At 41.2% G+C, this 14,647-nt stretch overlaps 1 protein-coding gene across 1 annotated transcript in view; it reads right to left on the reverse strand.

The window, feature by feature from the left end:
• LOC127525974 (serologically defined colon cancer antigen 8 homolog) overlaps positions 1-14,647 on the reverse strand; it is a 59,559-nt gene that overhangs the window by 40,410 nt on the left and 4,502 nt on the right. The window contains exons 3-4 of the mRNA XM_051919529.1: positions 10,896-10,997; positions 775-900 (exon numbers count right to left, since the gene is read on the reverse strand). Coding sequence (XP_051775489.1) covers positions 775-885 — 111 coding nt within the window. The 5' untranslated portion in view covers positions 886-900; positions 10,896-10,997. The remainder of the gene's footprint in view (positions 1-774; positions 901-10,895; positions 10,998-14,647) is intronic.

The following is a 14,647-nucleotide window of genomic DNA, read 5'->3' on the forward strand; positions in this document are numbered from 1 at the left end:
AATTCAGGTTGTATGTATGACCTGCCCTAGCAGATGCTGTACTGTACTATTTACATTTCTTAATGTTCAATGACCAGAATTTTTTTTGTCTCCATCCCCTGACTTGTGCTTTTCCATTTTCACTTGGTGTGTTCTTTTGTCTTCATTGTGTAGGTTAGTCCACCATACTGACTTGCCACAAGATGGCAATCAACTGAAACCTCAGACAGGCAACCTCCATTGAACTAACTGTGCAAATTAAAAACCAGTTCAATGCACCAGTGATGATTTAGGTGTGTCATATTAAAATGGATGAATAATTATGCAATCAATTATTCTGTGTTATATATGTCATACATTTGAACCACTTTGCAGAGATCTGTTTTCACAAATCATTTTACCCTATATGCCTTTGGGAGAAAACCAAAGTAGTCAGAGGAAAAACTCAAGAACGTACGGAGAAAGTGCAGGCTACACACTGAACACCGGGCTGGGGTTTACACCCAGGACTGTAGAGTCATGACGCAGCAATGACAAGGACAGCCCCACTGCACTGCCCACTGGTGGGCATTGACTCCATTGAGGTAGGCTAAACTAGATTAGTGACTCCTGATTGGTCTCCCGTTTACATTTGATGTACTGCTTTGATTATGAGAATTCAAAGAAAAATATGTTAAGAATATGTTGAGAAATCTCTCTTAAGTACAGTTATTTGAACAGTCAGCACTGAGTTCAACACAAAGCATTTACAACCTGGGGGAGCAGTGATTAGTAAATTTAATGTATCATCCTTACAGAGGTGTCAAAAATGGTGAAGTCTTTAAGCGTGTCCCCAAAAGTTCTTGTCTTGAGCTCCTCATTGAGTTTCTCCTTTTCAAGCATCACCACCGTTAGAGTTTGCTTCATATCTGAGAGTTCCCCCTGTGAAGATAAACATTATTATTTTGCTCCATGGGGTTTCTTCAATGAGACAAAGCGTACAAATCCCTACAGACAAAAGTGATTGTTGTGCATGGAAAATATTTAATTTTCAAAAGTGTAAGGCTTACAGTATATTTAAATGTAGTGCTAGAAAGAATAACAAGCCAGAACATTCTCACAGCGGCTTCATGGGGATCATGAGAGGGCTTAGCCTAACACAGTAGCACTGGGTGCAAAGTAGACAACAACATTTGTCATGGAAGGGCCCACTCATGCACACAAGCCTAATCTGGAGTCATCAAGTAACCCAATCTGCATATCTTTGGAGATGTATAGGAAAATGAGAATACCGAGAGGAAAGCTCATACACAGCCAGAAAATATGAACTGTACATGGGTAACATCCAGGCTGGTTCAGGGTTGTGTCAATGCGGCCCGGAGTCTCCATGGTAATGAGATTTTATTACTCTTTTAGTAATTACTAGGGGGCTTTGCCCCCTGCTCACTTTGCTTGTCAACCCCCCTGCCTACACTATGTGCCAGCCACTTCGTGTCTCTGATACTCGCGTATCTGGATTTCACTTTCACCAAATAACAAATCTTTTAATTCTCGCGGATATGCCTCTTCATTGGGAAGAAACACTACTTTTCCCTGATGGCAACATGAATTAGATGATCTACAAGTCTCCGACTTAAAATTTAAATCCGAACAATATATTCAATCTCTTTTCGCTGTTCCCTTATTTCACCGAGTAATAATTTCCATTTGTTTGAGCTAATGCGCTCTTTACTATCATTTTTTTTTTGAGACTTTCGAATTTAAGTACTTTCATTATCTCTAACCTGCCTTGCATGTGTATCACCCAACATTTTTTAATTCTTTACGACATTCTACTTTGTCATCTACTCTTTGTCTTTTATTTCCAGCCCCGTTCGTGGTTAAATCTCTTGGCACAAAGTCTCGTTTTGCAGGATGTGAAAGTATCTCTCTGAAAAAGTCTCGTCTCGTCCCAGGCTAAAAAGTCACATCTCGTCCCAGGCTAAAAAGTCTCGTCTCGTCCCAGGCTAAAAAGTCACATCTCGTCCCAGGCTAAAAAGTCTCGTCTTGTCCCAGGCTAAAAAGTCACATCTCGTCCCAGGCTAAAAAGTCTCATCTCGTCCCAGGCTAAAAAGTCTCGTCTCGTCCCAGGCTAAAAAGTCACGTCTCGTCCCAGGCTAAAAAGTCTTGTCTCGTCCCAGGCTAAAAAGTCACGTCTCATCCCAGGCTAAAAAGTCTTGTCTCGTCCCAGGCTAAAAAGTCACGTCTCGTCCCAGGCTAAAAAGTCTTGTCTCGTCCCAGGCTAAAAAGTCACGTCTCGTCCCAGGCTAAAAAGTCACGTCTCGTCCCAGGCTAAAAAGTCACAACTCGTCCCAGGCTAAAAAGTCTCGTCTCGTCCCAGGCTAAAAAGTCTCGTCTCATCCCAGGATTTTTTTATTGTAATAGAGAAATATGTAGTTATATTTTCATGAACTATTAACAAAATATTGTTGGCAAGACTGGGATTAGATGTCACATTCCTTTACAACTGAATGCCTACTTTTGCCTTCAAACAAGACGTTTTTTTAAAATAAATTCTAATTATATTCGAATAGTGACATTCAGTCTAACAGCCCTGTTGGATACAGTTGTCCTAGTATCACTATTATGTTTACGCTGCCACTTGTTCTTGATGTTGCTGCTGTACAAATAATAATGTGTAAAAAAAAAGTGTGTACAAACAAGTAACACCTAGAACTGTTAACCTGCAATCAAATATTTACTTATTTTAATTTGAATATTCAAACCTTCTTATTTTTTGGTTAGTTTGACAGCCCTAGTACAATACCAGCCAGTATAAAAAAAGCTATCAAAAGTTACGATTGGGTTTGAGAGGTTGGGTTGTTTGGGTTACACAGCCATTGTGCAAGATTGATTTGGTCAGGGTTGGGCACCTGGTATTATATCCTTTCACAGGTCCCAAAATCTTTAGCTGCACTCCTGTTACAGATCCAGCATCCTGGCTTTGTATCCTATGCTTAGTTATTGTCCATACCCTAATTGTCTATGGTGGAGTTTCTTCCAGGTGCCTCCACATTCCCAAAATGCACAAATTAGGTTAATTAGCAAATCCAAGTGTGAGTGAGTGGGCTCTGTGATGGACTGCTACCCTCACCAAGGTTGGTTTCTACCTATTGCTCAATATGACTGCCCCAGCAATACTGAACTGAACTTAATAGGTTACAGAATATGATATTATATGCTACTGATTAGAAGAATCAATTCAAGAAGAAGTTGATTAGTTAGACACATGCATACAGAAACATTTCCACCTGAATTTTTGACCACTGTTACCTTGGCCTGCACATCACAAAAACTCACAGGGCTTTTTCAGAGACATCATATATCAATGAGCTGTTCTTCTCCATCTCTTCCTTCTGTCAACAGAAGCATTTCTACAGAATTGCCAGCGCAAGTGAACGGTAAGTCTAAATGATGTGCACCAATATAATATTTATTGCCATAAAGCACTCTGTAACTCCCTTTAATAAATTAATTTACAGTAAATATATAAATTGCTAAGGTCTGTCCATCTGTCTTGCAATTATCCACAAACTACAGGGTCAGAACCTTGATACTGGTCTTGATTGTAAGCTTATGACCTGATATGTTCTGGAAATTCAAAAACATTTACGTTACAGCAACCTGGTGGCCATGACCTGTGGATGTGTGTTTATGGTAAAGTGATTGAAGAACTAAGCAATGACTACCATAAAGGAGAAAGAAAAAGTACAGCTGCAACATCTGTTTAACGTTACATAAACCACAGAGGCCAATTATGTCACACAGAACACCATAATAGGAAGATGAGGACAAAGAGTAGCTACATCTGCCGAGTGCAAATGCAGAAAACTGAATGCAAGAATGACAAAGATGAAGTAATGCATGCCAACAATCGAGAAGATGGTCAAATAGGGTGGCGCAGGGGAATAGGAAATTTTCGATTGACGTTCAATGCACAAATAAACACATTATAAAATACCTTTAATGATGAAATGTATTGTACAGTATATTCAATTAATGATGGTAATCAATATTCATTTTATGTTTTGAAGAAAACATCATGAAGGTGTTGTCCATTTCTCCATGCAAATTTTGACAGCCTGTTGTGGAAATTCTGCATTGCTCGACGTAACATGTCAAGGGGAATGCCAGCGATTTCCTCTTCAATCCTCATTTTTAGTTAAGTAATGGTTGCAGGACATGTGCGGTACACTTGGCTTTTAAGATCTCACCACAGTAAAAAAATCACAAACAGTGAGATCTGGGGATGTCAGAGGCGTGAAATGATGTGCCTTCCAAAGAATCATTGAATAGCTGCCATCGATTGTCGGGCAATATACGAAGTCACTCCACCTGGGGACTTCTTTTTTAAGGCTGAACCCATTTCTTTGAAATTACACATCCATGTTGTAATCGTATGAGCAGACGGGACACGATCATGACATCCTAACTGGTAATGACACCAAAATTCTCTTTGTGCAGCAGTCACACTATCACCATTCTTATAAAAGAATTTCACAGAGAATGCTTGTTGCACACCACTCCACTGCTTCATTATAATTAATGGCAAGGGGTTCTAAACAAGGTCCCATTGGTCCCAAACAACTGCCAACACCTCAGGGTCGCCAACACTTGGTTTCAAAATTTCCCATTTCCCTGCACCTTCCTGTACAAGTTCAGAATTCATAATAAAATGTGAGGATGCTTATTAAAACAACATCTTGATTTGTTGTGATCAATTTTTTTTAACAAAGTCACAAAATAAGTCATTTTTTTCAAAACGGGAAACAATCAACATGTGAAATAAATCCTCACAGTACCACCAGGAACAGCGGCCACACCAACCAACCACACCACCACCATACATGATCAAGAGAGTGCCTGAATGCTCCATTAATACATGATGCAGGAAACCCCAGAAGGATCAGGTTGTAAAAAGGTAGAGAGCTTAATTAGAACAGGGGTCTTCCTCCTACAGGTAAGAAGTAGATTAGCAGCTACAGTTTCGAAACATAAGAATTTACATTGGTACACTGAAAGAGAAAGGCCTGGAAGATCTATGAGCACAAGAGTGTGTGGCAAAAGAGGAATAGAAACTGATAGATTACAGTATAGTGAGTGTGCAAGAAATAGGAGACCAATATACTATTTCAAAATAAGTGTATATTTTGATCATCGAACATTACACTTTATTAAACGTGAATAAAGGAAGACAAAGTGACCTGTGGTCATGTGTTTATGGCAAAAAGATTGCAAGACAAATTGCAAAAAACTATAATAGCAGGAAGAAGAAGAAACTGTCCTCACAGGTGGCGCAGTGGTAGTGCTGCTGCTTTGCAGGGAGAAGATTGTTGGTTTGCTTCCCGGTTCCTCCCTGTGTGGATAGCGCTTTGAGTACTGGGAAAAGCGCTATATAAATGTAATGAATTATTATTATTAACTGAACAGTGACATCAGCTGAACATCAAGGTGGGTAAGTGACAAAGAACACAAAACAATAAGAAGACTAGAAACTGAAACAAGTAGCCAAGCAAGAACTTTTGAGCCTTGACATGACACTAGAGTGAGCTTGGTGCGAGATCTAATCCACTTTGACCAGAGTATGATTGCTGGTGCTAGATATGGTGGTTCCTGCCTTTTAAAAATAACTGTCTTCTTGGAATATTCACGGACTTACAGTCCATAGAGTTTGCATGGTGTAGTAAATATAAAAACACCCATTAAGCATCTGAGATCAAAGAAGAATGTCTAAACCTGTTTAAACTAACAGAAATGCTTCAGTTACTCACATGCCAGTTGTTTATAACTGTGGTGCACAGATCTCGGCCTTGTAAGTTATTTGGTACTACTGAATGTTCCTGTGTATTTATGCCTGAAATGGGATAGTTCTCTTTCTATGGTTAGTTCTCATTTTATAGGTAAAGCTGTTAGGCATCCATGAAACCATACATTTAAATAATTTTAACAAAATGGTTGACTATCAATGGTTAGGGCTTTTACCTCAGAGATTCAAAATTCTGACTTCAAATTTCCTTATCTTGTATCCTTATGGGTTTACTCTGGGTATGCCAGTTTGTGGCAGACAGCCATGACCCTTACCCATATGGATCGCCTTCATACTGAAATGACGTTGGGAGAAAGCGTGCACAGGGCAGTATCTCCCCCGGATTGCTAGATGGCAGCCCCCCCCCCACCCCAGGTTGCGGTACTCTGAATTCCCAAAGGGCATCATGTGACATGGAGTTTGCCGACTCAGTCCTGTTGGGTTCCATGAGTGCCCCTATGTTGTTAAGGTACTTCCTCACCTGGAATTGCTTTCGGACCATGCTTACGGGACACCAGAGGTATTCCTGAGTGTTACAGACAAAGCTTGCTAGAGGAAGGAGGGGTCAGAGAGAAAGAGAGAGACAGAAAAGAAGACAGAAAGAAAAGAAGACAAAGTGCTGTGTGCTTTAATTCCTATGCATTGTACTGTGCTTGTGTGGGAAATGCTTGAGGGAAGAGTTTCCCATAAAATAAAGGCTGTGTGTTGTGCTGGACTTGTGCCTGTGTCTGTCTGTGTTGGATTTAGGGAGCTAGAGTACCCCCTATAGGCCAGAGTTCTACTTTTACATCCCAATGATGTGACTTTAGGCAGACATATGTTTCAATATTTTCTCATGTGTTACAGCATTGGGAGTTGATATGTCCTCTCACACATAATGATTTCAATTATATTGATAGCTGTGCCTTAAGAAAATGCCATTTAACTTGCTACGACTCTGTAACTAAACATCCATCCTATCTTTCATGAAGTCAAAAACAGAACCATGCTGAAATGGAAATGTTAAGTACACACTCGCTCAAAGTTTTTTTTTTCTCCACAAACTCAGATGATTGGCAACATATCAGCAACCGCTCCACTAAATGGCAGCACCCACAAGAAAAACAAAATGGCATTGTTAAAGAACTCTCTCAAATTGATTTCTAACCTAATAATAAATGTCAGAAGCAGATCTGATGCCCAAAAAAAACTGTATTTTACATAGACTGTTTACAGATTCAGAAATAAAGGTGAAAAAAATTAGGAAAAAAACTAAAACAATGCCTATTCATGTCAGTTATCTGCATTTTTAAATTGTTTTATGGGTGGCACCATTTGCGTACCTGTTACTAACATAGAAGTGTCTGTTGTAAGGGACTTACCCCAGAAGTCACGTCACTATTGATGCCAAGTGTGGCATCATTAGTGCAACACTATTTAATATTCTGCGGGCAAACTGACCAGAGATGATTTAACGGGGTAACCAGGAGATGTATGTAAACCAGAAAATGGTTGAATCTGGAAAATCAAAAAATACCAAAGTTGAAGCGGTGCTTGAAACTTCAACTCCCAGCAGTCCCTGCAGTGGCTCCGATTCGTCATCTGCTGAGGGTGCAGGGGCTGTTGGGTACAAAGAGACTGGTGCAACGTTTAAAAGGAGGTCGGTGAGACTAAGGAGGAAAAGTATTTTGTGTTTCGTGTCTGGAGTTCCTGTCTGTCTACCTTCTGTTCTGATACCTATGGATTCTTGATTTGTCCTGGATTGTCTCTTGTTTTGGGCTATGGTCTGTCTGGTGTCTTCCTGCACATGAGGACTGTCCGCGGATTTGTTGCCATCCTGTGAAGAAAGGAGCGCTCCTGATCTCATTCATCCGTCTTCTTTTCGTCAGGAAATACCAGTAGGACTATCTTTACATTCCCATTCAATGTGCTGATTTCTGGACTATCTACCACCATCATTGCATTTCATCTGTTGCTGTTTTACATGGACTTTATAGTTAGTGTTTATTGCTGTGGTTTGTTTTCGTGTTTATTGTACATCACCATAAGGGGAACTGGGGTGGGATCGTTGTTTTCATTTATTATTGTTTAATACATTCATTATTTGTTGTTTTATTACCAGTGGCTTTTTTGTCTCTGCTTGTGAGTGTGTGAGGGTTGGGCCAAGGCTGGGTGCATCCTTGGACTCTCCACCAAAAAAATAAATAAATCACCATCTCTTCGACGGTGTGAATCTTAGCAGCACCGGACCGCTACAAAGTGTCAAAAGTGTTTTTTTGAGAAACAAAATCAAAGACGAAAATTAACAAGTCTATAGTGTGGAATATGGCCGGCCGTTCATCCCGGCCAATACCCCCAAGCCGCCAGGTGGAGCTCTCCCTGCAGCATGGAGGTGCCCCGAAGGCCAGCAGGGAATCCTGGACAATGGGGGTTTTATCCACAGCCCTGCTGGATACCATGGGGGCCGCTAGAGGACGCTGCAGGGAGGACCAAGGATTATTACATGCCCTACGCCCCGGAAGTACGTCTTAGTCACAGCGACAGGAGGAATGATGTGCTTCCGGGATGAAGAAGAAGAGAACTTTTTATCTGACCCGGAAGTGATGGAAAGTCACATGGACTTTGGGGGGGGGGGGAGGTGGGGGGTTGTAAACACTTCCGGGTCATGGACTATAAAAGGACCATGGGAAATCCCAGACGGCGAGCTGAGTTGGGAGGCAGGGTGGCTAAGCGTCTGGGAGTGGAGGATTGTTTATTTGATTATTGATTATTGATATATTGGAGTATAGTGGAGTGGAGGGTGCTTTGTGCACATTTATTATTATAATAAATAACATTTTGGATTTTTATCTGGTGTCTGACATTTGGTCTGAGGGTTCAAGGGGTCGACAGTGCCTCTATTGTCACAATAGCAAAAGGACAATCAAGATAACGTTTCGCAAAGGTTTGTTCAAGGTTTTGAATCCACAGTTTGGATAATAAACTGACCCTTCAGTCAACCTTTAAACATATTACACTGATTACCAAGTTCACGACCTCTGAAAACACACCCACTAACAACAAGAGGCGCTTGCATTAATGAGGAGTTCATAAACTGAACCAAAATGGCACCCAACAGGGTACAGAAAGATTGCACAACACTTGCCAGGGAACTGGTTAATTAAATAAATAAATAAAATATGAAAAAAAATCAAATATTAATTTTATGAGTCCAATATACCCTAAAACGAGTGCTAGATCATCCATCCATTATCCAACCAGCTATATCCTAACTACAGGGTCATGGGGGTCTGCCAATCCCAGCCAACACAGGGCGCAAGGCAGGAAACAAACCCTGGGCAGGGGCACACACACACACACACCATGCACTAGGGACAATTTAGAATCACCAATGCACCTAACCTGCATGTCTTTGGACTGTGGGAGGGAAACCCACGCAGACACGGGGAAAACATGCAAACTCCACACAGGGAGAACCCGGGAAGTGAACCCGGGTCTTCTTACAGCGAGGCAGCAGCGCTACCAATGCACCACCGGGCCGCCCACTAGATCATCCCTCATGGTAAAAGTAAGACAATAAGAAATATTAACAAAAATAGAATCCTAATATTTAAGGTGGCACCATGTAGGATTCAAGTTTGCTGGATAATAAAACAAGAATCTCTTGCCTGTACTTTCTTTTCACTAGACTCTTTTGAACCTTGATTTCTGGTTAATATTTAGGTTTAGTTGCACAATTGGTCTGACTTTCTAGTTACAACCTGTGCATGCATCCTGTATTACATTTCATCTCCGGGTCCTTCTCTGTTCTCTAGTCCTTCCAACCTCTCCCATAGCAGTACAGCTATGCTCTTGTCTTTTCATCTCCTGGTCTTACATTTCCTCCCACTGTCTTCAAATCACAGCTGTACACAGTCTCACTATACTCACCACTCGCTGTCTGTCAAGCTGCACTGAACAATAGAACATGGCAGCTCCAAAAATCTGATGTAATAAAAGACAGCCATCTTGAATTTCATTATTAATGACGGTTGGTGACAATTCATTATTTACAGAGTATACTCCTGAATAGCTGGTACCACGTAACCGGGAATGGTTGTGTGTGTCCCGCTTGTTGTTGCAGACTTTACCACAGAAGTGACTTCCTGGTTCACCAACAGATCTGCCAACTCCAGGGAGATACCATGGGTACTGGGCCAGACGAGTTAATACTTCAGAATATGTTGGTGAGTGTTATTTAGAGAGTATTTTCCCTAACACCATGCTTTGCAGAGCAGCATGTTTTACTTTGCTCTCATCGAGTGGATTACATCACAGGTACTCCTACCTCCTTAGGCCCATTTAGTCCAGTCAATGAGTGCGTGATAATATCTACATCCCTTCAGAAAGTAAAGGTGAGATGTGCCCATCTTTTTATACTGTATTCAATGTGTCTTTTATGTTTACTTATTTTAATTTTGGGGAAGAGGGCTGGTAAGATAACAAAAGAAAATTTCTACAAAGTGAAATCAGGCTTCTGATTCATAGATTTTGGATAGCAAACTTATCATCTGCTTTTATCTAAACACTGTGGGTTGGCTTTTCCTTGGCTGCTTCTGCTATTGTTACAGACTTTTTGTACTCAACCTTCGCCTTCTTAGAAAGAGAAGATTTACTGACCTGTAAAGGTATTTCTTCCAGCCTGCTAAGGCTGTTCTCAAGTTTAATTTGGACACAGTGTGGTGCCATCACCTTGTCTTTATGGGGAGGTGAGCAGAGACTCACAACATCTGCTGTAGAGCACCTTGAATCTCCAGGGATGTTGAACTTGTACAAATCTTCCAGCAGACTGAAACCAAGAAGTAGTACATCATGATAAAAGATTCTTCAGGCTGGAAGAAATATCTTTTCAGGTCAGAAAAAGTCTTTTCCTTTCCTTTCTATCTGCAAATAAAAAATGAACCAATCCTATCTAAAAACATGCAATAATACAAAAAACAACTGAAACAGTTCATTGCCCAGATAGCTACAGCTCTGTTCTTCCTTAACCACACTTTACATCTTATCAAAAAGCATACATTAATAATTTGAAAAGTAAAAAAATGTTTTTATTTAAGCCACTGGTGAAACCGACCTTGCAAAACTTAACTTCTGCCTCCAGATGCTGAATGTATTCACACTGGTGATAAATTACTTGAATGAGATCCTGAGTGCTAGGCACTGGTTCTGAATCAGTCTAAAAATTGAAAATTTGCAGATTAATTTTAAAGTTTAATTTTAAATTGGTACATTTCTAAAACACTGAATTTATAAATTAGCAATACAACCAAGAGGTTTAAATAGGCAGTTGCTCAAAATGAGTGGGCTCAATAGCTTAGAGGGCAGAAACTCACAATACCAGTCCAGAGGAGCCCCACTGTCATCAACCCAGCCATTTTGTTAACTAGAGGCCAGTTCTTATTCTACAGGTTTAAGTGATTACTTTTGTAAGACATTTAGAAAAACTGTTTTTCAGTCCAGTCAGTTTGTTTTTATACACTGCTCTTCTTATAAATATTATTAAAGAAACACTTTAGCCAAAAATGCTATATACTGTATATGCTGCCATTCTTTATTATATTCTGTAAGTGCCTTGAGCATGGGAAAGGCGCTATATAAATAAAATGTATTATTATTATTATTATTTATTAAAATGTTTTTTTCTATGTTATTTATCCCATTGTAGTTTGTAGTGATAGTCAACAAAAAAAAATGAATGTCATGTTTCTATGGAGAATGTACACAACTGTTATGAACTAGAGAGCTCCACAGCATAATAAGTACCACAAAATACTCTGAAGTATTCTGTCCTTCAGGTCATTGATACCACAAACTTTCCTGCTATACACGTGCTCCTTCACTATACTCCATAACACAGGGTGTCAAATCAGGAGAGTGTGGAGGCCATGGCAATGGTCCACCACAACCTATCCATCGACCTGGAAAGGTGTGGTCGAGATTAAAATAATCCATTAGTGTTAACATAATTTTAACTCACCCTGTATATTCTGTTGGGAATCAGGTTGTGTCTTTGCATAGTTGGGATACATGGTGTCCCAACTGATACACCTCGTCTGCTAACCACTCCAAAGGGAAGAAGAAGGCTGGAGAATTTCAAATATCCATCCATCCAGGGTCACGGGGGTCTGCTGGAGCCAATCCCAGCCAACACAGGGGGCAAGAAAAGAAACAAACCCCGGGCAGGGTGCCAGCCCACCGCAGGGCACCTCAAATATACAATCTTCAATTACTGCTAGCCAGGAGAAACAATCATCAGATGGAAGGCTTGGAAGGATATGATATGTGATCTTCTCAGAAGACAATTTGACGTCCCGCGAGAGACACTTTAACGTCTTGCGAGACAAAAGGACAGCTGCTGTACAGGCTTTTAAATGATTGACGCGCAGTGCAACAAGCAAAACACACAGAGAGGCAGCAGCAGCAGAAAAGACAGCAGCTGATTCGTCTGCATCTCCTCAGAGTGCGTTCAGCCCCCTCGACCCCCCCCCCCTTGAAAACGCGAGAGGAAGAGATGCAAAGTGGCTGGAGCATAGTGCGGAGGAGGATGGGAGGGTGTGGGTGAGCAAAGCATCCGGAAAGTATTCACAGCGCATCACTTTTTCCACATTTTGTGATGTTACAGCCTTATTCCAAAATGGATTAAATTCATTTTTTTCCTCAGAATTCTACACACAACACCTCATAATGACAACGTGAAAAAAGTTTACTTGAGGTTTTTGCAAATTTATTAAAAATAAAAAAATTGAGAAAGCACATGTACATAAGTATTCACAGCCTTTGCCATGAAGCTCGAAATTGAGCTCATTGCATCCTAGTTCACCTGATCATCCTTGAGATGTTTCTGCAGCTTCATTGGAGTCCACCTGTGGTAAATTCAGTTGATTGGACATGATTTGGAAAGGCACACACCTGTCCATATAAGGTCCCACAGTTGACAGTTCATGTCAGAGCACAAACCAAGCATGAAGTCAAAGGAATTGTCTGTAGACCTCCAACACAGGATTGTGTCAAGGCACCAATCTGAGGAAGGTTACAGAAAAATTTCTGCTGCTTTGAAGGTCCCAATGAGCACAGTGGCCGCCATCATCCGTAAGTGGAAGAAGTTCGAAACTACCAGGACTCTTTCTCGAGCTGGCCGGCCATCTAAACTGAGCAATCAGGGGAGAAGGGCCTTAGTCAGGGAGGTGACCAAGAACCCAATGGTCACTCTGTCAGAGCTCCAGAGGTCCTCTGTGGAGAGAGGAGAACCTTCCAGAAGGACAACCATCTCTGCAGCAATCCACCAATCAGGCCTGTATGGTAGAGTGGCCAGACGGTAGCCACTCCTTAGTAAAAGGCACATGGCAGTCTGCCTGGAGTTTGCCAAAAGGCACCTGAAGGACTCTCAGACCATGAGAAAGAAAATTCTCTGGTCTGATGAGACAAAGATTGAACTCTTTGGTGTAAATGCCAGGCGTCACGTTTGGAGAAAACCTGGCACCATCCCTACAGTGAAGCATGGTGGTGGCAGTATCATGCTGTGGGGATGTTTTTCAGCAGCAGGAACTGGGAGACTAGTCAGGATGAAGGGAAAGATGACTGCAGCAATGTACAGAGACATCCTAGATGAAAACCTGCTCCAGAGCGCTCTTGACCTCAGACTGGGGCGACGGTTCATCTTTCAGCAGGACGACGACCCTAAGCACACAGCCAGGATATCAAAGGAGTGGCTTCAGGACATCTCTGTGAATGTCCTTGAGTGGCCCAGCCAGAGCCCAGACTTGAATCCGATTGAACATCTCTGGAGAGATCTTAAAATGGCTGTGCACCGATGCTTCCCATCCAACCTGATGGAGCTTGAGAGGTGCTGCAAAGAGGAATGGGTGAAACTGGCCAAGGATAGGTGTGCCAAGCTTGTGGCATCATATTCAAAAAGACTTGAGGCTGTAATTGCTGCCAAAGGTGCATCAACAAAGTATTGAGCAAAGGCTGTGAATACTTATGTACATGGGATTTCTCAGTTTTTTTATTTTTAATAAATTTGCAAAAATCTCAAGTAAACTTTTTTCACGTTGTCATTATGGGGTGTTGTGTGCAGAATTCTGAGGAAAAAAATGAATTTAATCCATTTTGGAATAAGGCTGTAACATAACAAAATGTGGAAAAAGTGATGCGCTGGGAATACTTTCTGGATGCAATGTAAATATATATATAGCTCAGGAATAAAAACTACTTCATGATAACGTGATTCATTTTCTCCCTTTGTGGGTCTGCAATATGCAGCTGGAGATCCACAAAGGGAGAAAATGAATCACGTTATCATGAAGTAGTTTTATTCCTGAGCTTTCAACCCCTATCAGGGGTCTTTATCAGAGGATAATGCTTACATTTACAAGAATCAAAGGCAATATATAGCAACACATTAAGTGGGGGGGGGGGGGTGACTAAGTCCGTATGATCAAGGGGGGGGGGGTTTGTATAGTTTATTTATTATGTACATGTTCTTCTTATGTTAGCATATGCTGGATTTATGTCCAAGTGTCTGTTGATGGCCAAGACTCGGCCAACTCTCTGGCACTTTTTGTACTGGCCTTAAATTTTACTTTTACAATTTACCCAGTTGAATGTGTGTCCTGTCGATTTAGTATGTGCATAGATCAAAGATAGTGCGTCCTTTCTTCTGACGGCGTTGCGATGTTCCTGTACACGTGTTGAGATTCTTTTTGATGTTTGCCCTATGCCCCCCCCCCCCCCGATCATATGGACTTAGTCACCTCTCCACACCCCACTTAATGTGTTGCTATATATTGCCTTTGATTCTTGTAAGTCTAAGCATTATCCTCTGAT

The sequence above is a fragment of the Erpetoichthys calabaricus genome, chromosome 15 (assembly GCF_900747795.2).
Source record: "Erpetoichthys calabaricus chromosome 15, fErpCal1.3, whole genome shotgun sequence".
Lineage (NCBI taxonomy): Eukaryota > Metazoa > Chordata > Cladistia > Polypteriformes > Polypteridae > Erpetoichthys > Erpetoichthys calabaricus.